The 24,359-nt window shown below is 43.3% G+C and overlaps 1 protein-coding gene across 1 annotated transcript in view; it reads right to left on the bottom strand.

Annotated features, from left to right (window-relative positions):
* The window catches only part of PTPRG (protein tyrosine phosphatase receptor type G), a 397,438-nt gene extending 374,688 nt beyond the window's left edge, over positions 1 to 22,750 (bottom strand). Inside the window, exon 1 of the mRNA XM_032193863.1 lies at positions 22,572 to 22,750. Coding sequence (XP_032049754.1) covers positions 22,572 to 22,656 — 85 coding nt within the window. The 5' untranslated portion in view covers positions 22,657 to 22,750. The remainder of the gene's footprint in view (positions 1 to 22,571) is intronic.
* Between the last annotated feature and the right edge of the window lie 1,609 nt (positions 22,751 to 24,359).

The raw sequence follows: 24,359 nt of genomic DNA, 5'->3' as shown, positions 1-24,359 counted from the left end.
AATCTTTCTTCACTCACTTTCACAGGATGGATGAGAACGACGGGCTCCCCTGGAATCGGACCAAGACAGAAGTCACAGGTGCATAAAACTGCACGTGGGATTTATTGCAAGTTCTGCAGTCCCCTGGCAGCCCAAATTATAAATTCAGGCTATAGGTTTTGGGAAGCCCTGAGGTACACCTACAGCTTACAGGAACACAGATATGGAACATAACATCTCAATGGACCACACATCAGTTTCATCTCAGAATGCAAACACTTCAGGGCAAGGTCTTTCTTTACCTGGACATTGTGCTAAGTGTCTTGTACATTTGCTGCACTGCATGAAGTATTCACAAGATTGAAACAACAAATCCATGTGTTTCTAAGAATCCCTGTCAAGGTAGATTCTTTTTTTTATTATTCCCTAAATCCCACAAAAATAAGCACTCGCTACCTCAACTATTTCTCCCCTCTTTGGGAAATAAATCACAGCATCTCTTCATTCACCTAATGAAGTCTGTGGGAATAGGCTCAAGCTCAGACTTTGCATACTTATTATTTGCCATTAGCTATTAACTCCTACTCAGAGTGAACCTACGCTACTTTCATAGTCACCTGCATAAATATGTTTTGTCAAGCCACAAAATTGCAGAAAAAAATGAATGAATGACCATTACAAATCCATTTGGGCTACATCATTATCATTTCAGACTACAACCAAATCCCATTTTCCCTTTGCAAATTCAATTCCCATCAATAGCCCCATACATCAGTGGCTGCTCATGTTTGTGGCCTCATTTTTTACATTAAAAAAATTGAAAGATTACTGCCAGTGTATAATAGGCAAACTGCATTTTCAATTCCCAACACATGTGCTTCAGGGAAAAAAAGAAACACAAGGTAAGGGGAAGAAATGCAAATGAACGCACTGCTATCAGCTGTATATTACCCTAGTGACATTACCATACTTCATATCTCTGGTTGGGTACTTTAGAGGGAAAAACACCACATTGTCATTCAAGTAAATTCTTTTGTCATTTTACCGAATGTTAGTTTACTTCTCAGGTTCCTATTTTATTTGCCCATGGGGCAACAAAACTAAGCGGAGATGTTTCTTTCTACATATATAGTTTTTATCTACTTTAGCAATTTTTTTCCCAAGAACAAAACAGGTATCACAAGCAAGATTTCAGCCAAAGTGCTGCTTTCTAAATGACAAGGAAAAACAAATTAAAGGAATCCCACACATGTTGAAAAGGTTACACAACTCTTTGGTATGCCAAACCTCCTTTACTGCCCATGCAGCAGGGTATCACAGAGCAATGAAACTTGCAGGAATCAAAACTCTCGTCTTCTCGGAAGAAAATTCTAGTACATCTTTATTACAACCCGTGTACGAGCTAGCCAGCAGCCTGCATAACTCACATTAAATCTCAGTATCTGTGCTGCATGGATAACTCGGGCGCTAGCTGGTCTCTTCTGGTAAACACTCATTTCATTGGTGATGTGCTGCAATGCAACAGACCAGCCCTACAGGGAATTAGAGCAGACAGGTAATTCCTGCCAATCACTTCGAGGGGCCGTTCTCACACCAACAGACAGATTCAGACAACTCCAATTAGCGCTAATTGTACTTCTCTCCAAGTCCCTCTGCAGCCAGAGATGACAGACTTCATACACGGCTCTTAACATAAGTGGCAACACTAATTTTGTTCACTTCAAAATCCTTTCTGGACACAAAGCTCTAAGCTCGGTAAATAACTCTTCCACGTTTTCAAGTGGCAGCAGAAACTTCCATTTTTAATAATTCTCTCAAAATGTTTTACTTTACCTCAGGTGCCATACCTATCCGGACAGGAGACATTTGTTCTGTAGGTTTTCCTGCTGCATTTCCCTACATACAAGGTGAGGTACAGTCTTAAGAAACCTCAGCAAAGTTTTATCAAGAAAAAACAGCAAAGTGTGCAGTGAGAAGTTACGTGTCACCCCACAGCTCCCCACTTCCAAAGCCTGCACTGGTGCTTCATGCAGGGCCAAAGGCCTGGTCCTCCAGCTGGGCAGTATCCAAAACAGCTATGCCCAGAAGACCCTTGCGGCACAGCAAAACAGCCCTGGCTTCTGCATAGGCCTGGAGCCCTTTCCTTCCAATGCCAACACCTTCCACCCAGGCAGGCTTTTGCTGCTGCAGGTTTTTTTTTTTTCTTTCTTTTTTTTTTTTTTTTTTTTTTTGACAGAAGCTGTGTCCCCCAACCCTCCCTTAGTTCCGCAGGCAGGGGCCTGCTGAGCTGCCTGCGGCATCCTGAGGGGCCACATCAGCTAAACACAGACCCAGAGCACAACAGATCAACGAAATCCTGCAGGGTTAAATTCAGATCAATACGGTATTGTCATATTCATCAATGGAGAACTCAAAGGCAACTGTCATTGGGTACAAACAACGCCTCATTTTCCTCCAGTGAAGTATTTCCACCATCTGTGAAACCCGCAGCGAAAGACAAATATGGTTAAAAAAAGATGTTTTGAGAGCAGTTTTTACACTGCAATTTCACACCAATCCTGCAAACAGCAAAGTCTGTCTACCAAAGATGCTCAAAAGTCCATCCATACAGTCTCAAGTAACTGACACAACTCAGACTCGAACTGCTTGCTCCCAATATTTCACACCTTAAACATTGTATGCTTAAACACATGCATCCACAAAACAAATGTCAGTGTCCACAGACCACAAGTTTATAAACAAGAAACAAAAAAGAAAATGTTAAGTTTTAACAATTAATTAAAGCAGTTTAGCTCAATTTCCATCTGCAATTATAATCATTTCCCATTTAAAATATCTACCACATTTTATTCTTAATTAAAAATGACATCCTTGCAATGAAGTGCAATATGAATTAAAAATTCAAATGTTATCTATGCAAATTTGTTAGTCCTTTGATTTTCTCTCCCTTTTATGCAAAGTCATGTGTAGGTTTATTTTTATTAAGCTTGTATAACTTCACTCAACGTCTTCTGCTCTGAACTCTATACATAATATTTCAATCCAAGGACAAAGAAATACGTTGTAAACGGTGCAATTTCTTTTCAAACCTCATAGCATTCATTTAAGAATCAATACCTATGTGAAGAGGTATATTTCAAAAATAATTTTGAAGAAATCTGTGCAATTTTAAGACTTAAAACCACTGGAAGTATAAAGTGTTTTTAACAGCCATTTCTTCAGGCCCTGACAATGGAGAAGTTAATGCAGCACGATAATAACCCAACTTCAAGTCTGCTCTGATGACACCTAGATTTCTGGTGACCTGACTCTCCAGTGTGACACTGTACCCTCAACCCCACATAAGAATCTCTTGCCAATGTATTTACCTCTCTCTGCAATGTTTGAAGCTCTCATCCCAGATTTAAAATCTCTCCCTGCTTCATCAGCCAAGAGCAGTCTCGTCTCAGATTCTCTAGACGAACAAACTCAGCACGTAGCATTAATGCCTTAAAAATATGCATCATTGCTTGCCCCACTTTTTCTGGGGATTTCAAAGGAATTTAGCAACATCATAGCGCTAAATTGTGATTTTTTCCTAGTCCACCTCCAGCTTTGTAGTGCTGGAGCTCCAGCAGTACAGTTTCAGCTCCAGCTTTGTACTAAGAAAACTCAAGAGTTTAAAACCCCATCTAATATGCAAGCATTATTAGAGTAATATATTCATAATTGCATAGACATCTTACCAAAGATGACTGCTGCCTTGCCTATAACTACTTATCTATCCCAGTCCAGCAGGAAGCAGGCTTTCAGTAAAGGACCAGCTGAAGCAGTGTACATGCACATGCCAGGGATTGTCTTGGGGAAGCCCCAGGCAGCCCCTGACAAGAAGATGCCTGTGACTGTTGTGTTCTGGTCTCCCTGCCAAAAGAGGGCATCCTGCAGTTGGGAAAAGTTAAGGCAACACACAGTACAATTTCTTCTGCGCTGTGATAGCAAGGTGATGTTATAGCAATTAGATGCGTGTGCTTCTGAAGAAATAAGCAAGAGTGGCCAGCTGCCTCACAGATAAGATCCATACAGAAATCATCGTTATGGACCGGAAAGTGAAATTCAAGGTCCAGAGTGCAGTGCAATGGCTTTAAACCAAATATATATTTATACGGTAATTAGATGTGTCAATACGAGGCACAAGAAAAATACACTATATCAGAACAAGATCTGCAGTTTCCCAGATTACAAAGACATATCTTGAAGTCAAATTACACAAACACAATTACATAAATTACATTTTAACCTTCAAAGGAAGGTCTTCGTTGTATTCCAAAAACGTCACGGTGTTTTATTAATAAATCCTGGCAAGACAAAGTTTCAATTCATGCATTTATTTCACTGGCTAGTTTAAAACCTCCTTATTCAATGATCTTTTTCTGTCATAATCTCCTTATCTAATTTAAACAGAGTGCATTCTCTTGCTAGGAGTATAATTTTCATTTAAGTTGCTATATCTTGTGCACAAAGAAATATGTCAGTTCAGCTCACCAGTAATGCACGCTTTTATGCTATACAGGAGAAAAAAGTAGACTGCTTATACATCCTGATATGATGGTTGCTTTTTTACCTTTTCTTACAGAATAGGCCAGATGGCAGCAAGCCTCACATAGTATTTGTGCAAAAGCTTCCTGTGAATTCTCTCAGGTGTGCTAACTCCTCCTTTCTTTCCCATCCTGTAAAGGCTCCTTGAGATTAAGGCAACCAAAAAGGACTAGGATGTCTGAAGGCTGTCCCCGGCATTGTCATCTTCTTATCCTCCTCATTGTTTTAGAAGCAAGCACATATAAAGTCTCTCTCCCTTCCAATTATGTCATTTGTCTTCTGCTAACTCTTATGCACATTAAAAAAAAAAAAAAAAGAGGCAAAGAAAAAATCCTTCAATCCAGCATTGTAATTGGAGGAGCTTTAAATAGATAATTTAACCTTGGGAGGATGTTCATTTTCACAAAGCATCTCTCTCCAGTCTACAAAACTGACAAACCCTTTCACCTGAGCCTGCCTTTCTCTAATTGTGACAGCACTGAGATAATTCATTTCAAATAGTTGATCAACCCAGGGGGAGTATGAATGCCCAAATATTTAACAATTATGCCTTTCTAAATGAAAACTCAAGCTTGCAAAGATGGTTGTTGCATGATCAACAGCATACCAACGCCATCAGAGATGATGTTTCACACACCAAAAAGAATTGCTTTTTCAGAAACTATTTGGTAATTAGTGGATGTATCATTTTTTTAATCTGTCTCTGCTACTGCACACTGGTTTATCAGCTCCTAGCCTCTAAGAGAAAAGAGCTATCTAATTAAAGCAAAATGGAAAGACTAATGCTCTTTGTCCTCTTTGAAGGCTACAAAAATTCTTTCAGCTCAATATCAACACTGACTTCATGATTATGAAGTTCAAGAGCAAGACAGATTTATCCTGAAGCTAGCCCTCCAGAAGCTCAAAGGGTAAAGAGAGCTGTAATGTCCCCTAGGTCAGAAACACATGAAAATGAAGATAACCCTGAGGAAAGGCTTCTTTCTGAAGTGCAGGATGGGCTTGTAGACAGGTGCATCCAAAAAGAATTCAAGCCATTAGTGGAAAACAACGTCTCCTGGGAATATATACAGACTTCCCCATTGTCAAGGTTCTCAGAATGAGCACTGCCACAGAACGGCAATATCTGCCCACACAGATACCTTTGAGGCCTCAGGAGCATCCCGGACCCCCTCAAACAGATCAATCTTCTGCAGTGCAATGTACACTTCTCCTTGTCTTCATTCCCAAAGAAAGCAGAATCAGTGCTACTGGTACCTGCACATACAGTTTGCAGGCCAAGAAAGCTGTCTGGCAGCCAAATCTCACTGACGGTGTGCCAACACCAGTATCTAGGAGTTTCCTATACCAAGATGCAAATTCCTATCCTAGTCTTCCTCTCTCCCAAGCTGCAGAGAGCTCCACAGTACCCTGGCTGCCCTCTCACCCTTTGTCTCCACACAGATTACTTAAAGCAGGATGAAGTCTCACCATTTCATACCCAAATTCACCTAAGCCCAACTAACCGCAGCACAGGAATTTACCATCCCCTTTGCCACAACAGTGAGAGGAGCCTCCTGGCTTCAGCAAGCTGCTTCAGTCTTGACCATCTATGCCAGGGCATGCAACTCCTCACCCCGTGTAGCAACTCACCAAGGCATCACGAATACTTCTGCTAGCACCAGGCTGAGTCAGAGTCTGTGAGGGAGAAAGTACAGCCTCCTCCTCAGGGCTTCTAATCCAGACATGCATCTTCAGTTACCAAAGCTCCCACATTAACCAAAACCAAACCCGCAAGCCACACTCACACTTTTGGAAGAACACAATGAGGAATCTCACGACATGCTTCTGACCAGAGTAGTACCTCTGAACGCAAGGAAACAACAGGCTGCCTTCCTTAGAGTCCCCTTTCACTGCAGTGTTTTAAGTATCACACAATACAGAAACATAAGGAGCCAGGACAGACCACGTATGAGTACATTGTGATCAACGTGGTCCAAACTGTTCAAGTCTAATTAGATTTAAATGCTTCTCAATCAAGAATAACTTTGGTCTAAGGAAAACAAAGGAGTTCAGTTTGCCAGTCACAGGTGCAATGTGTTTACCCCGGCCTTCATTGTGAGGCAGACAGGGTATCAGGTTCAGCCTTTCTGTAGCTGTCAGATCCAACTCCAATAACAAAAGCTAGAGCAATTCAACCTGGTTCAACATCCTGGAAGTGATGAAAATGCAGACTGTCAGCTGAGAAGTGCTGGTTACACACAAGCCAACTTCGGAGGGTATTTTTAGTGTGTTTGTCCAGCTTCGTCATTTCAGAAATAGCTGTGGCCCAGTCCATCGCTGCCCTTCTCAGAGATACTGGAACATCAGGAGACATCAGGGTCTGTAGGGGCAACATACCCCATAGCTCTTAGAGTCCTACATTTCTTCAGAGTAAGGTTCAAACCAGGACATCAGAAAGCAGCAAGTCCAAAATCCCATACCACAGTCCCCCAGAAAATCAGTTGTTTTGTTGCGTTGTCTTTTTTTTTCCCCCCCCTTCTACTTGAAGATTATCATCAGATTCCCTCAATTATTTTTATTTCATTCCTTTGGCACATCACCTCTGATCTGTTTTATCATACCGTGCCATTACCTTCTAATCACCACTTGCAGATTCCTCACGTGTTGCATGGTGAAAATTCTGGGCTTCACAAACACTTCTTGCACAGAAAACAGTTGAAATGTGGAAGAAGTGGCAAAGGAAATTATAGCTGAAGTTTATGTTAAAATGCATGCTGAAATTAAATTGATTTTTAGAACACCAGTATGTATTTTATAGACTCTGTTGCCACAGTTTCTATTGCTTTTTCAGTCTTATTCTTAAAACACTAAAGAAAATATATAGTTGGCAAAATAGAGCATAGACAGGAAGAGGGAGCAATCTGACTGCAAACCCAACCGCACAAATAGCTTGCTTCTTCACTAGTTTTACTCATTGAAAAAACTGTGTCTATAGGCATTAGTGTTTGAAAACAAGCAATCTCCACACACTTCCCCTCAATGACACACACTGCCCAAACTGATGAAACAACATGTAAACAATCAAACGTGAATGCCACTGTAGCTTTTCAGGGAAGAAACTGCAATGAAGTATCATTGCCCTTTATCAACATATCCTGTACTCGATAGCTTTTTCTTGTCAACATTGCAATAAATCACTCACTAATCAGATTTCATCTGACGTTGCACCATCACAGTAAAGGTAGAAGTCCCCAATGAATTTAACAGGGAAGGTTCTTTCCAGACCAAAACCAACAGTCCGCCATAGGTTAGATTATATAGTAGGATGTAAACGCTTTTCTCCTTACTAGTTAAACTCTGGTGCAAAATTAACAGGCACCAGCAGCTTTAATACACCTACACACAACACTGGCTTCAAAGTTTACAATAAAAGCATTAGCTAAATACACTTCAGCCAAAGGAATCACAAGGCTACTTGACGTCAGTATCACTACCAAAGAATTTTACTACCCTATAAAGTAGCCTTGTGTGTTGTTTGGACAGAACTGTTCTTCCCCCAGAAAAACCCTCTCATCTTGCATTTCTGTCTGTAAGCATGGATTCAGACATTCGTTATGAATACCCTATGCAAAGTCAGTTTTACTCTATTACTAGAACATCTGCTGAACATTTCTTCTGATACACCCACTAAATGCTTTGCAAGTGGAAGAAACCTATTCAGGTTTAGAATTCTGAAGCTTAATCATTATTATACCAGGTATTTAAAAGCAGTAGTATTCATACATAAATATTAGAATTAGATATTAGGAGGAAATTCTTCACTCAGAGGGTGGGGAGGCACTTGGCACAGGCTGCCCAGAGAAGCTGTGGATGCCCCGTCCCTGGAAGTGGCCAAGGCCAGGCTGGATGGGGCTTTGGGCAAACACACATTCTGCCCATGGCTGGGGAGTGGGACTTGGCAATCTTTACGGTCCGTTCCAACCCAAGCCATTCTATGATTCTGCACAGCAGTACACAGCAACTTGAATACAAAACAGCACCTCAGAAGTGCTCCACAGACCAGAGCAATCAGGAGATTGATCCTAGAGTAACAAGAGATGCAAAATACCTGAAATCCCAATGGTCAGAGGAATGCTCATGCATTCAGGCACTGGTGATCCCAGCCTGAAGCACAAGCAAGCCCTAGATATCAAACACTGCATAACCACAAGGGGTCCAGTTACTCCTGAAAGGGATGGGGCAGAGAAAGGAGCCTGCAGATGGAAGCATGCATGCAGGTGAGAGGCAAACACTTAGAGCAGGACAAGACAGTTCTCAGGAAGGTTGCACCTCAGTTCTTGCTAGATTTTGCTTTTGCAGCAAGGAAGATGGTTGTGCAAGCCCCATGGCAAAGACTACCAGAATAACCACAAAGGCCATGACCATCAGAACAATTTATCCGTGGAAGATAGTCAAGATGAACAAGCAAAAGGGCGGCAAAGCAGCTTTCTAAAGGTATTGACAGTTCTAAATAACAGCCACTTCTTCAGCCTAAGCTTTCTGAAGAGCGACTGCAAATATTAAAAACACTCAAAAAGTGTACTGTCCGTGTAGCCCAGCTGAAAGACCTTTCAAGCTCTTCTTTTGATATACACAGAACTACAGCATTAACACCTTCACAAACAGCTTATCATCCTGGAAGGCAGGACAACAGAGTCATGTAATACAGTGCAAACAGGTAAGCAGGCCTCTTGTATAGCACATGTGAAAGGACAGCAAGGGCTTAAGCAGAAAAAGAAATTGAGCTCTCTCCACTTTACTTACAAGCACGAGAGCTAGCAGTAAGGTCCAATTTTTGTTGATGCTGCTTACATCAATCACAGCAGAAGTCACTGACAGGAACCAAGGGAAGCACCGAACAGTTCATCAGCTTTCCCTAGCAGACAGGACAGTGCTACTGGCTTTGATCCTTCTTTTTGCTCAGTATTGCATGGCCCAGGCTGTCAACGAGAACAGAAGCTGTATTCACAAAAACAATGCATTTTATTTTCAACTCATCGGGACAGACTACTCTGAGTAAGGCCTATGAGCTTTGACATTACCTCCAAGGAATGTAATCAAATGCAGCAAACTCCAGGATAGCCACTATTTCACAAATAAAAGCAAAAGGGCAAATCAAAATGTAATCCCTATCTTTCATATTCAGCATATATAAAAGCATCCAGCTTTGCAAAGAAAGTGAGCGCTCCTTTATTACCAAGGGTGCTCATAGCCTCATCAGTTCAGCAGAAAGCACAACTGTCAGATAAATTAAAAACCAAAGATCAGAACAGAATTATTTAGCAAGTGAACTTGTTACTAATAGAGTGCAAATGAGACAAGCTAGAGTTGTCATCCATTGACAGCATGCATCTTATAAGCCTCACCTGTGTCTGCCTCTGCAGGCACAGCCTACACCCAACGAGCCAGATGATGGCTCCCAAGTACAGAAGCAAATAGGGAAATGCAATCTCAAACTACAGAAATGAAGAGTAATTGATCAAGATAGCTATCAAAACTGTAAAGCATGAAGGTGTAATCAGGACTGCTGGGAAACCAGAAGGCTCCTCAGACCCAGTGAAAAAAAAAAAAGTTAATTTACTTCCTAAGTTGGTTTTCACCTTGAAAGCTAATTGTTGAAAGAGAAAAGGTCACACTACTTAATAGCATGAAATAGAGAAAGCACTACATGCAGATAGTGCTTGACATGAGGTATTAATTACCTTTTTGACAGAGAATCTGTTTGTGCTGTTGTGCATTATTCCTTGTAATAAACTTTTCCTTGGGATTCACTTACTGTAGGCATCACTAGCGTGGGGCAACTCACTTTTACCTTGCTTTCCTGGATCAGTGTATACCAGGTCTGCTCACACTTCAAACACAGCTGGCTTCTTGGCACACAAGCACAAATTCCTATGTGGTTTTAAGTGATTAGTTAAAGAGAACTCATTTGCTGTTTTGATATCATATTTAAACAGTTCATGCACTAACCTGAAGTTGCCTTCAAGGATGAAGGAAGTTTGCTCTTCATCAGTATCATCTAGTTATTAATTATGTTTTGTTCCTATAAAGCATTGCTTTAGCAGCAACTTCAAGGAATAGACATTTGCTTTGATTACCAGGGTAACCAGATCTACCTCTATGCCTTTTGTTTGCCCTCTTCCTTGATTCATTAACATATCTCAATCAAAAAATGGGGGAAGAAAGGAAAAGGTGAGAGAAAACTGAACACAACAGATTAAAATAACTGGTAGCTCATACTACTTGGGAGCTTCAAAGAAAGACAGTTAAGCAAGAAATTAGATTTAGACCATCTGAGAGGTTCTGGTATTCAGAATTAAGAATTCCAAGAATTCTTCAACTTCTCTGAAATTATGAGAAGCAGTGAGCAGTATTACAGCAGCCAACCATCCATCTTAAGGAAAAAAAAAACACACACATTAATTTCTGGAGGGATTAAAGTTTCACTTTGTACAATTTAAAATACAAGACACAAAGGAATAAAAATGCTCCAGAGACATGGGCCCTACTATGCTGGATGCCAAACTTCACTTAACACACAAGAGGTGGAGCAAACACCTTACCAAAAGCTTCCACGTAAAAGCCAGGTTATTCTCTGTAGCAGCTAGTCTACCCTTTTTGGAAATGCCGTTTCTGAAGACAAACTAATTCCAGCTAGGTATCACCACCAGTGACAGCAAGCCTTGCCAGTGAAAATTGAACCTTCATAAAGTGACACCGAGGACAACCATTACTCAGTAACATGTCCATTTCTGTCCATTTCGGGCAGCCTGTACTGCAAATTAAAGAGAATGATTTTGTGCACCCTGTGATCAACTCACCAGAGCAGCAACACATCCTATTTTGGACACTCCTTCACAGCATTACCTGCAGATATTTACTCTATGTTCTGGTTCACCGTTGCCTTATCTGGGAAGCACCAACATTGCTTCAGCCTGAATTCCATGTTGAATTTGACCCAGGTTAATTGTTATTGCTGGCAATCTGCTGGCTGTGTGTAAAAGAGCCAGCTGACAACATGACAGCAGCTTCTTACATGAATTAGTGAAATGCAGACATATCCAAGCCAAGGGCTGAAGGCACAAAGAACTAGACTCCGGCTTTTTCACTGCAAGTCCTCCCTGCCCAAACATGCCACGGGAAGCCTGGACTGCCCTGCTAGTGCAGGGCTCCTGCACCAACAGCCACCCATTCACAGCTCCCCAAGCATATGCTTCCTCTCCAACTGTTTTTAAACTACTTCTAACTGCCAAGGATTCTTTACCGCATTTACTTCCCAATGATGATTTAAAATAAATGTTTATTTTTAAATCATATTTGACATTTTATTAGGTACACTGGAAAACAAACCCATTCCTACATATGCAAAAATTAGGAATTAATGAGGTCTGGCAATTATCTTGATGGAACGAACCAAGTGACTTAGCTGAACATACAGACTTTCGCTAGAAAAAAAAAAAAAGCCTGCTCTAGTAGTTAAAAAACAAATGAAATTGCTTCTTATTGATTTTAATTTAGGTTGAAACACTAGCTGTCTCTCTGACAAAGCCAGAAATGGAAACAACTATAAATGAGTACAAGATGCGATAAGATAGACAGATTCTTAAGTAATCTAGTTTAGAGATGACCTCCAGTTTAGACAGTAGTTAAAATATGATATCATATTTATGGATCAATAAATAAGTTTGCATTTGTCTCAGCACCAAATGCTGGAGAGCTTTGTGTCTTTTTTTTTTAAAACTCTAAAATGTTGTCCAATTAAGCTGTAGGTTTTTTTCCTCCTCTTACAGAACATCTAGATTCTAATTTACAAATAAAATCAAGAAAAGCAATTAAATGTTAAGTACTATCAGCATGTTCCCCCAAGTGAAGCACATGTGCAACAGAATAGAAGTAGTCCAATCTTGATACAGAAGGCCAGGTTACAAATTGAAATACATTTGTATTACCATTACTTGCAGGCTTCACGCTTTAGCAAGTAACAACACCGGGCAGCACCACGCTCCCCCCTCCATGCACAGCAGAGTCTCTGGCCACGAGCCTTTCCCAGGCTGCAGTAGTCACAGGTACATGGTGCTCCTGCAGTCCTCCAGGGCAAGCAGGGACACTGAGCAGCAGCAACCAGGTGCTTCAGGTACACAGGAAGGATGCTGGAAGGGCCTTCTGCTGATGACCGCCCAGTCCATCACTTTTAGTGTTAGTTAAAACCTTCCTGGCAGGCTGCCTAGCAGCTCCTCCCAGCTCTTCAGGCAGCACCCACTGCCAGGACCCACCTGGCTCATCCTGCACTCTGTCCTCCTGAAGCAGACGAGAGGTATCAGCTACAATCAAGCACAATTAAGTTTATGATCCTTTCAGCATGCCAGAACTTGATCCAATATTAGCTTACAGCAATGGATCAGATCTTCTGCGTGCTTTTTGCTGAAGGCTCTCACATTTGGAATATCAGACTTCCTCTCTACTTCAGTCATAAGGAAGCATCTCTCCACCTTCACAGACAGAGCCACATAAGCAGGGGGAGAATGGATCATTTGTCCTCATTTGGTGCATGGTACAAGCTCACTCAAAACAGTCACAGGTGCAAGCTAAAAATGCCTCCAAGGGAGGACATCCTAATGGAACCAGTCACAGCAGCAGAGCAGATCTAAATTCCTACAGTTTGCTCCGTATCTACTCCCTCCTACCTGCATCCAGCAGGAGAAAGTGAGGACACTACAAGAAATGCAGTTTTACCAAAAATAGCAGCATGAGTAACAGTAAGGGGGTGAGAGAATGGGGTAACAAAGGAAAAAAAACATTTAACACTCCTAAAAAAAGAATCTATTGCCTTCTTTGGTTTACATCAAAACTGCAATCCAGTCTCTGAGTTTCAGGTGAGGCTCAACTGCTAGCCAAGTCAGGGACAAGCATGAGGGCTCAGTACCAACCAGAAGGCCATAACCTTGTTCTGGAGATGTGTGAGGATTTCACAGCTCGCAACACAGTAATACAGAAGTCAAACCTAAGTTAACCATTTCGAGTAATTTCCCAATTGCATGCACTGTGCACCTGGACCATCATGGGATGCACTGGACACACTAACTGCTACTCCCTTACAAACTGCTCGGTGCTGCAATTGATGGCCAGGGGTGGCAAAGAAAAAACAGCAAGAGACGCATTGAAGACATTACAACTGCAGAAGCCTGCCTTTATATTGGTAAAGGTGCCATCCCAGATTTAGTCAAGTCACTAAAAAAAAAATCTACTCAAATAATTTCTTAAAGTTAAAAACACTAATAATTAATGATAAAGGCCACGTCCACTGAAGAACAGAGTATTGTGTTCAGCACTGACTCCAATAACAATCTCGAAGTCTTGCTAGGCAAACAATCAACATGAGCTTTTTTTCTGTGGCAGAAAAATAGGTCACTGAAAATCCTCAGACAAACAGAAAGGGCAATAGGATTGTCCATATACAATATGAATAAAACCAGCATTTAGTTCTAGTGTGTACCTTTCTAAAAATAAGTTGCATAAAAATTGGAGAAAAGGCAAAAAAGATTGCTACAAAAATTATTCAAGGACTGGATAAAATCTGATAGCAAGAGGCTTGTGCAGCTCAGGTCACTGAGTTAATCAGAAGGACACCGCGATATGGATTGATTGCAAATTGCAAGTACTGTCATGGGAAGAAAATATCAGAGGGCTCTTTAAACTAAGAGAGAAAAGTGAAACAGAAACAGGACAGCTGTTAATACAGCTGTACATTTGCAGTATGAGCTTTGCAGCCAATAACTACAGAATTATTGCAGAAAAATAATCACAGAATATTTGCAATAACTTTTTTGGTAATTTATATATTTTGGTAGCTGCTTTACTCAGAGAAGAGTTGGGCCTTGCTTCAAAATAGGCAAACAAATAATTGCTTGTTTAAAAAACAACTCAACTGTTGACAGAAAACTTAACACCTTCCTTTGCAACAGCCACAGCTTTGGTCAAAAAACTAAGCACAGCCCACGAGTACCATTCCAGGAACTGATACACATGACAAGCATCCCCCCAGAGAGCCAGCATTTAAACAGGACTAGACATCCCTGCTCCACAGCAAGGAGAATCACGCAGTAAAAGAAAAACTCTCCATGAACCACAGAGAGGGTACCAAAACCATGCACCTCTGACAAAATGGAAATACTGAAAAGAAGATGCACAGTCATTTTTCAGAAGGATCACATGATGGGAGTTAGGGTACAAATCCTCACCTGGTGGAGACTGCCACAGTAACAGTAGCATCAATGGTGCTATGACAATTTGCAAAAGCTGAGGACCTGTCATTATGCTAAGATAAAACACTGTAAGCTTGCACATTTTGCGCCCCAGGTTTACAAAGATAACAACGAATTAATTCACAGTAAACAAAAGAGAAGCACTTTACAATGAATAAACAAATTTGTAAGAAACAATTTAAAGAGTCACAGCTTCTGAAACTGCTGTCACCGAGCCCGTATTTTTAACACTTACTTAAATAGCTAAAACCACACAAAGGTGTTGCTTTGGAACACAAACAGTTATGCAGAAGCCATATAATCTGATGCAAAACCCTTGGGCAAAGAAGAAAAGAAAAATAAACAACTAATTTTAGAACCTGAATACTCCATTAGCTATTCTCACCAATTAAAAGATGATGCAACTGCTGTCAACAGGCAAATTTTAGTTGTATTTTAAACACGGATTTAAATACAAAATACACAAGCTCTGGCAGTGTAAGAATAATAAGTAAACTAGTTACGAGTAGCACAGAGGCCAACAAGAAGAAACACTCCACCATTTCTGTTAATTCCACCTGCTAAATGGATGCAACTTTTAAGGGACAGTTATGCCACACAAGCCCTCATCCCTACTTTGACTGGATCCATAATCTCCAGGAGCCAAAGCACGTTAGGAATCTAAATCCCAATGAAAGTCAACAATAAAATTAATCCCTAAACTCACTTGAGACAGCAATGTGGATGTGTACTTAATTATCTGAAAGCTACTGTGCATCTTTGTTGTCTCAACTTGGTTTCCCATAGGAGCCAGGGGGGATATGAAAGGTATCCAATCCACAGAGCATGGAGATGCACGAGGTTGGCTGGAGGGTACAGTTGCATGTTGAGGTCCATAAAGCTGAGGCTTATATAGACATCCAGCCATTAAAATAAATAAATCAATCGCTAAACCTGGTCTAAAATGAGATGTGTATCCTTAACTCCACTACACCTTAAAACAAAAAAGATTTAATAGAAGCATTTCCATGGACACCAAATTGTGCCACAAAGTAGAGTAGTGGTCCTCAGTGCAGGGGTTTCTTCACAGGCATCCATGTTTAAGAAACTGAATGAGGTCCAGAGAAAGTAGTTTGCTCACCATTTAGGATCAGCAAGTGTCAGGGTAGAAGCAGCATTTCCACTTCCTTCAGTAGAAAAATGGCTCATCGGGTGCATAGGGCACAATTGCTTTTGCCTTCGTATCTTGCTTGCTTCCTGCTCACCACTTCGTACAGTGAGGGCCTCTGCCACTCTGCAGCAACAGACACTGCTTTTCAACCCGTCTCACACAAACAAAGCACTGAGCTCCAGGTCTAAGACTTCAGATTGCTAAAAAACAATAATCCAAATTGCAGGTGCTTTTGTAGAAGTAAAGAAAGGGCAAGGCATTGCTTAGACTAAAGCAGGCATTATAGCGTTTCCAATGCCTCCTACAAGCCTCCCGCAAGGACAAAGGATGGAAAAAGTGAAATGTGGGAAAACTGAACAACTGTCCGCTTCGCCTGCAAAGAGTTATCAGATAGCTTTCTTTTACTGTCAGCAGAATAAACCGACTCCCAGCAGAAGAACTTTAACAGCACTCTGTCAGGGAGACAGGCACATTTTATTTCCAAAAAGAGAGAACAGCTGCCACAAGACCAAATAACATCTCACATTTTGCTCCTAAATACCAATGCAGCTCTTCAGGGCTCAAGGTCTCATTCATTACGTATTTGCAAGCAAAGGCAAGGATTTTTCAAATCAGCTTTCCTACACTAAGCATCCAAGTCTCAAAACACCTAGATTTTCTTTAGAAAGGCCTCCATGCTATGAATGCAAAGTCCCTCAAAGCAGACACTGGCACAGGATAAACAGATTCAGGCATCACTGCAGCATTTATGCATAGAAAAACTGCAACACCCACGTCAATTGAGATTTTACGTGTCAGTTCTGCTGGCAGGTGCACGATGCGGTCAAGTTTTAAGTTCTAGAAAATGGTTCATCATTATTCAAATGACTTGATAATTAAGAACGCTAGTACTTCACCTCCCAAGCAAACTTCGAGATGCATAATAAAACCACATTAAAAAAACAAGGCCATGTACTAACTGATTTTACCTTAACCATAGTTCTCTCAAAGATAATTTAAATTGCCAAAAGGTGAGCCCATTCAGTGCAATAAAAACATATCTTACAGTGATTGCATGAACATCTTTATTTCGTTTTTTACTGCCTTGTGTCCTCCCTCCATCAGGTATAGATTTTATTCACTACCACTGCTTCCCTCAGCTTCCCAGCAATACTATGAAGAACCAAATAAAAGGAAAAACAAAACAGTAATACCCACAGAGTATATTTCTTCCCTGTTTTGCTTGCATTCTGCACCCTCCTTCATCTGTTCATTTTCTGGGTTGGAAGAGACTCTGCTCAGGCTACAAGTACGTGACAGCTCAAGGAAAAAACCAGCACTGCATCCTGGCCGCTGTGCCTAGAGGACCGTTCATTGAAAGGCAAGCATTTCAAGGCATGACCAGTGTAGCCCTGTTGCATCTATGAGTACCTCTGTCCTCACTGCAACGGTAACATTGCTTTGCAGCGCTCTATCGTGTGGTATCAGCATTAGAAGCAGCCAGTCCGACTTACCACAGGTCACATAATGCAGATGTCTCGCCTGCAACACGGATAACCCAATCAGCAGCATTACCGCAAGATATCAAGTAATGGCAAAGTTAGTTATATCCAAGGATGGCTTTTCTGGTTTGGTTTTTCCCCTCTAAATGTTTTGACACAGAAATGTAAAAACTGGCTGTTTTCATCAGAAGTTATTCTCCAGTTGGGCATCTCCAGTTGGTCCCACCCCAGGTTCCCCGGCTCAGTATGGCAGTGCACGTTCCTTTACATCTTCCTTCTCTGCTTTGCTTCCAAACCCTGCATGTCTCTGCAAAGCTGATACAGGCCAATTCTTCCTGGGAGTTACTCTGGCAATCGATGAAGTGACACTCCCAACAGCCTGGTACAAGAAGTTGCAGGTCTACAATTTTCACTTGGAAGAAACATTGACAGGAGTTTAAACACCTCATGAAGAAGGGAAAAAAATTGTCAAGATATTCAGATACCTAAAGAAGCAAGCAGTCCCCAGAAGGGATATATAAAAAAGCATAAATTAACCCCTTTGGAGCACATCTGCATCCTGAGATGGCTGAATGTCTTTCAAGCACTCTTTTCTCTACTGGTGAGATTCCGCTTCCTAAAGTACTTCAAAACTGTTGGCTAGAACCAAACTAAGCAGCATAGCATGCAAGCATAAATAGTTACAGCTTGGTCAACACACAGGAGCAACCGTGATCTTTAAAAATGGAAGGACAGGAACTCAGGCAAACAGAAACGAGCCTAATTTTTTCATAATTTCTCAGATTAAAGTTACATTTTAGCTAAAGCAGTGTTATTACTACACCCTTAGGCTTTAGAGCACATCATTCCACACGTTCATTTGGCTGCTAAAAAGCAGCAATCAAATGATTAGCATTTTTTCTGAGGATAGTTGAGATTAATAGTTTGAAGCCATTTCTCTAATTCAACCATGAAACTCAAACACTGAAACTAGAGCCAACTTTTTAACAACACTGTTTCAGAAAACTCCAAGTTAGTCCCTGAGCATTGATCAAAAGCTGGATAGGGTCTCCATTGTTATCTGTATTTCCTATAATTGGATATAAACCCCAACTATTAAACTTGAGCATCTTGATAACAGAACAGCTTTAAGCACACATACGTAACTACAGACAAACCATTTCCCCTGCCAAAAAAAAAAAAAAAAAAAAAAAAAAAGAAACTGTGAGGGAAGCCATCATGCTACTGAAATCAATAGTTTTTTCAGTGATTTCTATGGTATCAAGATCTCTCCATGCTTCCAGTTGGACGTTTACAGGGCTAATACAGAGCTTGACACCGTTCTCTCTCCTTTAAGCTGCACTGCAATGGATGTTTCCCAGTGCTCAGCTGTGACAGGGATCAGGCAGGGGAGCAGAGGTGGAAAGGGGAACCCAACGGCAGTGCTCAGCAGAACGCATTTGTTCAGCAGAGGTTCCCAGTGCAGATGGAGGAGGGCAGGTGAGCGATATGACACCTGTGCTAGACTCACATTAAGTTCCTCACTGCTCTGAGTGAAACATCCATTTTTTGGATAGGATCAAAACCCTTTCATCCCCATTTCCTAATGAAAAAGGAGAGGAATTGTAGAAGGAGAGAACAGCAAGAGAACACAGGTATCAGTTCCCCTTGCTCTCCCAAGCAGATCAGCACCCCCATGCTGAGCACAGGCTTTGCAGACATCACAAACCTCAGTCTCTTCAATGCCCTAATGTGACTGATGGAATTTCCAGCTACCCTCAGATGGTTTTCTTTTTTGTTGTTGTTGTTCTCGTCATTTTGTATATCCCTACCCTGCATGACACCTCCTCCTCCTCCCTCCCTAACTTAGGGAACCTCTTCCTCTGGCGCAGACAGCTCCTGGGGCTGCTTGAAGGCTTTTGAAAGCTGTGTCCTGGCTCTGCTAACCACGAATCAGCTCCTGTAAAGCTGCTAACAGATAGCAAAGCTCTCCCCGAGTTTCCCCCCCAAGAAGCATACTAGCAAGCTCAGCTCATACAGCCTGGGAAAGCTCATTCAACATTCTTTATCTGCAAGGACACCATTAGCGACTTCCCGGAATGTAAATTGTATTTTAAAAAGGCACTGAAAATAAGAGATAATTAAAATGTAAGAAGTGTCATCTTCATAAAAGCCACAGGACTAAATAAAGTCTTGGAGGGCCCTCTCCTGTACATTCCGTATTTCTCTACGTGCACAACACACCTTCCTCTGTAAAACCTCAAATAAACAGAGCTAGCCTTTTTGGTACCTTTAAAAAATATCCAGAGCAGCATTTGATTAGTATATAGGGAAAAGCTCCTTGGATATTTTTTCCTCCAAGCAGAAAACAGTTACATGCAAAATTAACTCTCAGCTCAGAACTGAGAAGACTCAAAATACAAAACCTATTTACAGACAGATGCCAGATTGGCAACAATTTGATTTATTAAGAGAGAGATAATCTAAATTTAAGAAAATTACTTTAATTTATGCATCTAGCTTAAGAAAATGTGAAAAATTACCTCTCCTTACATGACAGGATAGGGACAGCAACAGCTGCAAAGTGCACAAAGGTGTGCTTTTTCCTTTAAAAAAAAAAAACAAAAAACAAACAAACACTTGTCTCTGAACAGAGCACTGAGAAACTATGTAGCAAAGATAGCACAGTAACATTAATGTTTGTGTCTTGCTGATTTTTGGTACTGTGCATTCAGATAAATGAACAAACAGACCCACTGGAAACATCCTCTTTCACCTTGTCTTAGTCTGATTTACTAAGCAAACACCAATGACAAGCCCACGGAGAAATACACTGAACTTAACACTTCAGAAAGAGCAAAACCTTACCCATGTATTTTTTTTTAATGCAAGAACGACTCCTTCATCTTATTGCAACCAAAGGAACAGCAACACAAATACCTACTTAAACTGTGAAAATCTGTTACAATCCTCCTAACAAAAGAAAACTGCAAAGACTTATTTTCAGCATGGTTCGTTTATTGTTGGTGAACAAAGGAAAAACAGCCTTTATGTTTCTTTACAAAGTAAGGTGACTTGCTGGAGAGAAAATAAATAGTGACCTCTTTCATTGAAAGAAAAGTGGATACGAAGTGGAGGGAGGAATGATGCTTGTTATTTAACACACAGACACCTTAGTTCTCTAATCCTCTCTCCAGAAAATAGTATTAAAGGAACTGAAATACTTGCGGTAGATACTAAATGGTTAATAACCGGCCGGGATTCCCCGCCAACACAAATTCCAATGATCTGCCATTGGATGTTGTCAGCACCAATGTCCTGTTATAGTCCACTGAGATCCTCCCTGCAGCTTTCCTGCCTCGGGCATCTCTGATGTACCAGATCAGAGTCTGAGCGTCCCTGTTTATCACGACGTCTCACTTACCGCCCCCCTGCACGCACACACACCAGACATTACCGCTTTTCAGAAGAAGGCATAAAAGAGTAAGGAAGTCACTGAGGTCTAACATGGTAGCTCAGTACGGAGACTAAATGCATAAAAGCCCTCCTGGAAAACAGTTTGCTTCCCGAGCAAACCTTTAGGCATGTTTCAGGGCTGTTCGTGGCTAAGTATTACCCAGCTGTTTTACAGCTCCTACTTCCAGCATTAAAGAGTTTACCTACATGCGGAAACATCCACAAACCTACTGCTTTCTGCTCGCATTCATCTTTATATTCAAACCATAATGCAAATATTATCTGGTTCAAACACAACTGATCTAAATCAGCACGCCTTACAATACTGTCATATTAAACCTACATCATAGCTTGTTTTCCTGAAGCGTTCCTACAGCCTGCCTTCTAGATGTAATTACTGTACAATATATATCAGAACCAGAGAGAAAGGCTTCACTCTGAGGGCTGAAATTGAGAAGAAATCAATACAAAGAAGATAAATGTTTCTTCAAGAGCTGCAGAGGTATTAACCCTCTCTCCAGCTTATTTTCTTTTTGCTTCAAATCATTTTACCATCCCAGAAGCTGCTGGAAAGACTGGGATATGACAAGTCTACCTGCTCATCTCCGTGCTTGGGGTTAGGAAAAAAAAATTTAAGTGCATTAAAAAAAAAAAAAGTGGAAGTTCCTATAAAGCTTCCAGAATTTACTTCTTTTGCACATCTGCACACCTGGACACAGCCCTCAAGCAGGGCAACACACCGGGACTCCCAGCAGGAGATGCAGGGCAGAGACCCCACGGGGCAGGGGGCTCGACCTAGCCAGGACCCCCAAAACTCCCCCCTGCAGGGTGGGCTCCCGAAGCGGGGACCAGATAAACCAACAAACCCACGACTTTTGGGGCAGAGGGGTGTTCAAGCAGGGGGGGCTGTTAAGTCATTTTCAAGGAGCCCTCGACTTGGGGGGGTCCCCAGCAGCCGGGCGTGCTTCGTGCCCGCTTGCAGCGGAGGGGCGCGGAGCCGGGGGGACCCGGGGGGTCCGCACAGCGCCACAGCGCCCCTGGTGGGCGGCCGGAGCCCCGCGGGCTCCCCCGGGCCGGGGGCGCTGCTGGGGCCGCGGGTCCCGGTGCGGGGCGAGCGGCCGCGGCGTTTTGGGGTGGGGGTGCGGGGATGGGGGGGAGCTGAGACGAGTTATGGGGTGGGAAAGAGGAAAAGCAAGGTGGGCTCAGGGTGTCGCTCCGCTTCGTTTGGGTGCCGGGGGGGCTGCACCCAGCCGGCCCCCGGGTGCGGAGCGGCCCCGGCAAGGTCACGAGTGGGCTGGGGGGGTGCTGAGCACGGCGCACAAGTAAGTTTGATTTTTGGGGGGGCTGCAAGGAAGGGACCAAGGCACCGAGCCGCGCTCCTATGGGGGCGCCGGTCCCGCGGCACAACGGGAGCCCCCCAAGGCAGCGGGCAGGGAGCCGGGGACCCCCCTGCGGCCGCCCCACGCCGGGGGGGGCTGCGAGGCACCGGGGGGACACACGGCGGAGCCGCACTCGCAGCAGCCTGCAGGGAAGCGGCGTGGGGGCCACGCGTGGGAAGGGGGCACTCGGGGCCCCCCTGAGCTCCACGGGGAAAACGGACACGCGTGGCGGCGGCCCCGGGATCCCTCCCGTATTCCTCCTCCCGCCGGTTCCCCCTCGCGGCACACTCACCGGGGAAGCACACCACATCATGCAGCACGGAGCTGGTGATTTTCAAGAAAAAGATCCACCAACACGGTTGCAGTAGCCTCCGCATGTCCAAAGCCGCACATCGAAAGGGGGGAGAGGGGGCTAAAACAATTCACGCGCGGAGAGAACGGAGAGGGAAAAGGGGAGGGAGGGGGGGGGGAGAGGGGAAAAACCAAAAAAAAAAAAAAAAAAAAAAAGGAAAAATTAAAAATTAAAAAAAAAAAAAAAAACTTGTTGAAAACAAGTTTCTCCCCGCGCCCCCGGAGAAAACGGGGGGGGGGGACCGCTCGGCTGGGGCGCGGAGCGGAGCGGGGCGGTGCGGGGCGGCTCAGGCGGGCGGCGGGGCGCGGGGCATGCCGCGGAGCGGGCGCTCAGAGCCGCCTCCGCGCACGGGCGGGCGGGCGGCGGTCAGCCGGGGCCCCGGCGCGCTCCATCCCGCCCCACAGGAAGTGCCGGCCGAGCCCGGATCCTGGCCCGCACTTTAAAGCGGGGCGAGGGAGAGGGAGCGCGGCGCGGCGGCGAGGAGAGAGGAGGAGAGGAGCGGGGAGAGGAGGAGAGACGGGAGAGAGGAGAGGCGAGGCGGCGGCGCGCCGGGCGCCCCGGCGGCGCGCCCCCGCCGCCCTTAAAGCGGCCGCGGTGGTGGGGCGGGGGCGCGCTTGTGCCGCGGGGACCCGCGTGTGTGCGCGCACACGGCCCGGGCTGGGACTGCCGGGCGGCGGCGGCTGCCTTGGGTCTCTCTCTCTGTGTGTGTGTGTGTGTGTGTGTGAATGTATTTATGTGTGTGTGTGTGAGTGTGAGTGTGTGAAAGAGAGAGAGAGAGAATATATGTATTTGTACGTGTGTGAATACATGTATTTGTTTGTATATGTATGTATGTGTGTATTATATGTGTATATATGTACATGTGTCTGTATATGTGTGTGTGAGTGTGTGTGAATATGTGTGCTTGTATGTGTGTGTGTATGTGTATGTATATGTACATATATGAGTGTGTATGTATGTGTGTACATATTATAGAATCACTAAGGTTAGAAAAGACTTTCAAGATCATCTGGTCCAACCATCACTCTGTGTACATGTCTGCATGTAAACATGTGTGAGCATGTGTATGTGTATGTATGAATGGATATGTGTGTGTATATGTGTGCCTATATGTGTATGTATGTTTATATATGTATGTGTGTGTATATGTGTCTGTGAGTGTGGAGGGCAGGGGGCACTTGGAACGGAGCCAGGGGACTCTGCCCTTCATAATTTCACATTTTGCACTCCTATGCAGATGGAGGCTGCTTGGAAGTTACTTGTGTCATTACACTGCCCTCACTGAAGGAGGCTGGGGCTTGGTGTTGGGTGTCCTGGCCAGCACCCCCCACCCCTCCCATGACACCCCCCTAGCACCATTAGTCCAAGTGTTGCCAAGGGTATCTGGCTCCCCAAAAATCAGACGCTTTCCCCGCATCCCCCTCAGTACTGCGTATCATGCTGTGTATTGCCAGAGGCCCCCCAGAAATCATACAGCTTTTTTCATCTAATGCTGTGCTGTGTATTGCCAGGAATCATCACCAAAATCACACAGCTTTTTTTTTTCCTCCCTCAGTACTATGCCTCATTCTGGGTATTGCCAGAGGCCAGCCACAAAATCATACAGCTTTTTTTTTTCCCCCAGTACTGTGCTGGGTATTGCCAGAGCCCCCTTCTCCCCACACAAATGCTTTTCTTTTTCTCCCAGCAACATGCATCATTCTGACAACTGTCAGAGGTTCCCCCAAA

Source organism: Aythya fuligula, chromosome 10 (assembly GCF_009819795.1).
Source record: "Aythya fuligula isolate bAytFul2 chromosome 10, bAytFul2.pri, whole genome shotgun sequence".
NCBI lineage: Eukaryota > Metazoa > Chordata > Aves > Anseriformes > Anatidae > Aythya > Aythya fuligula.
Note: the sequence above shows the minus strand (reverse complement) of the source record. Positions and strands in the feature narration are given on the sequence as shown.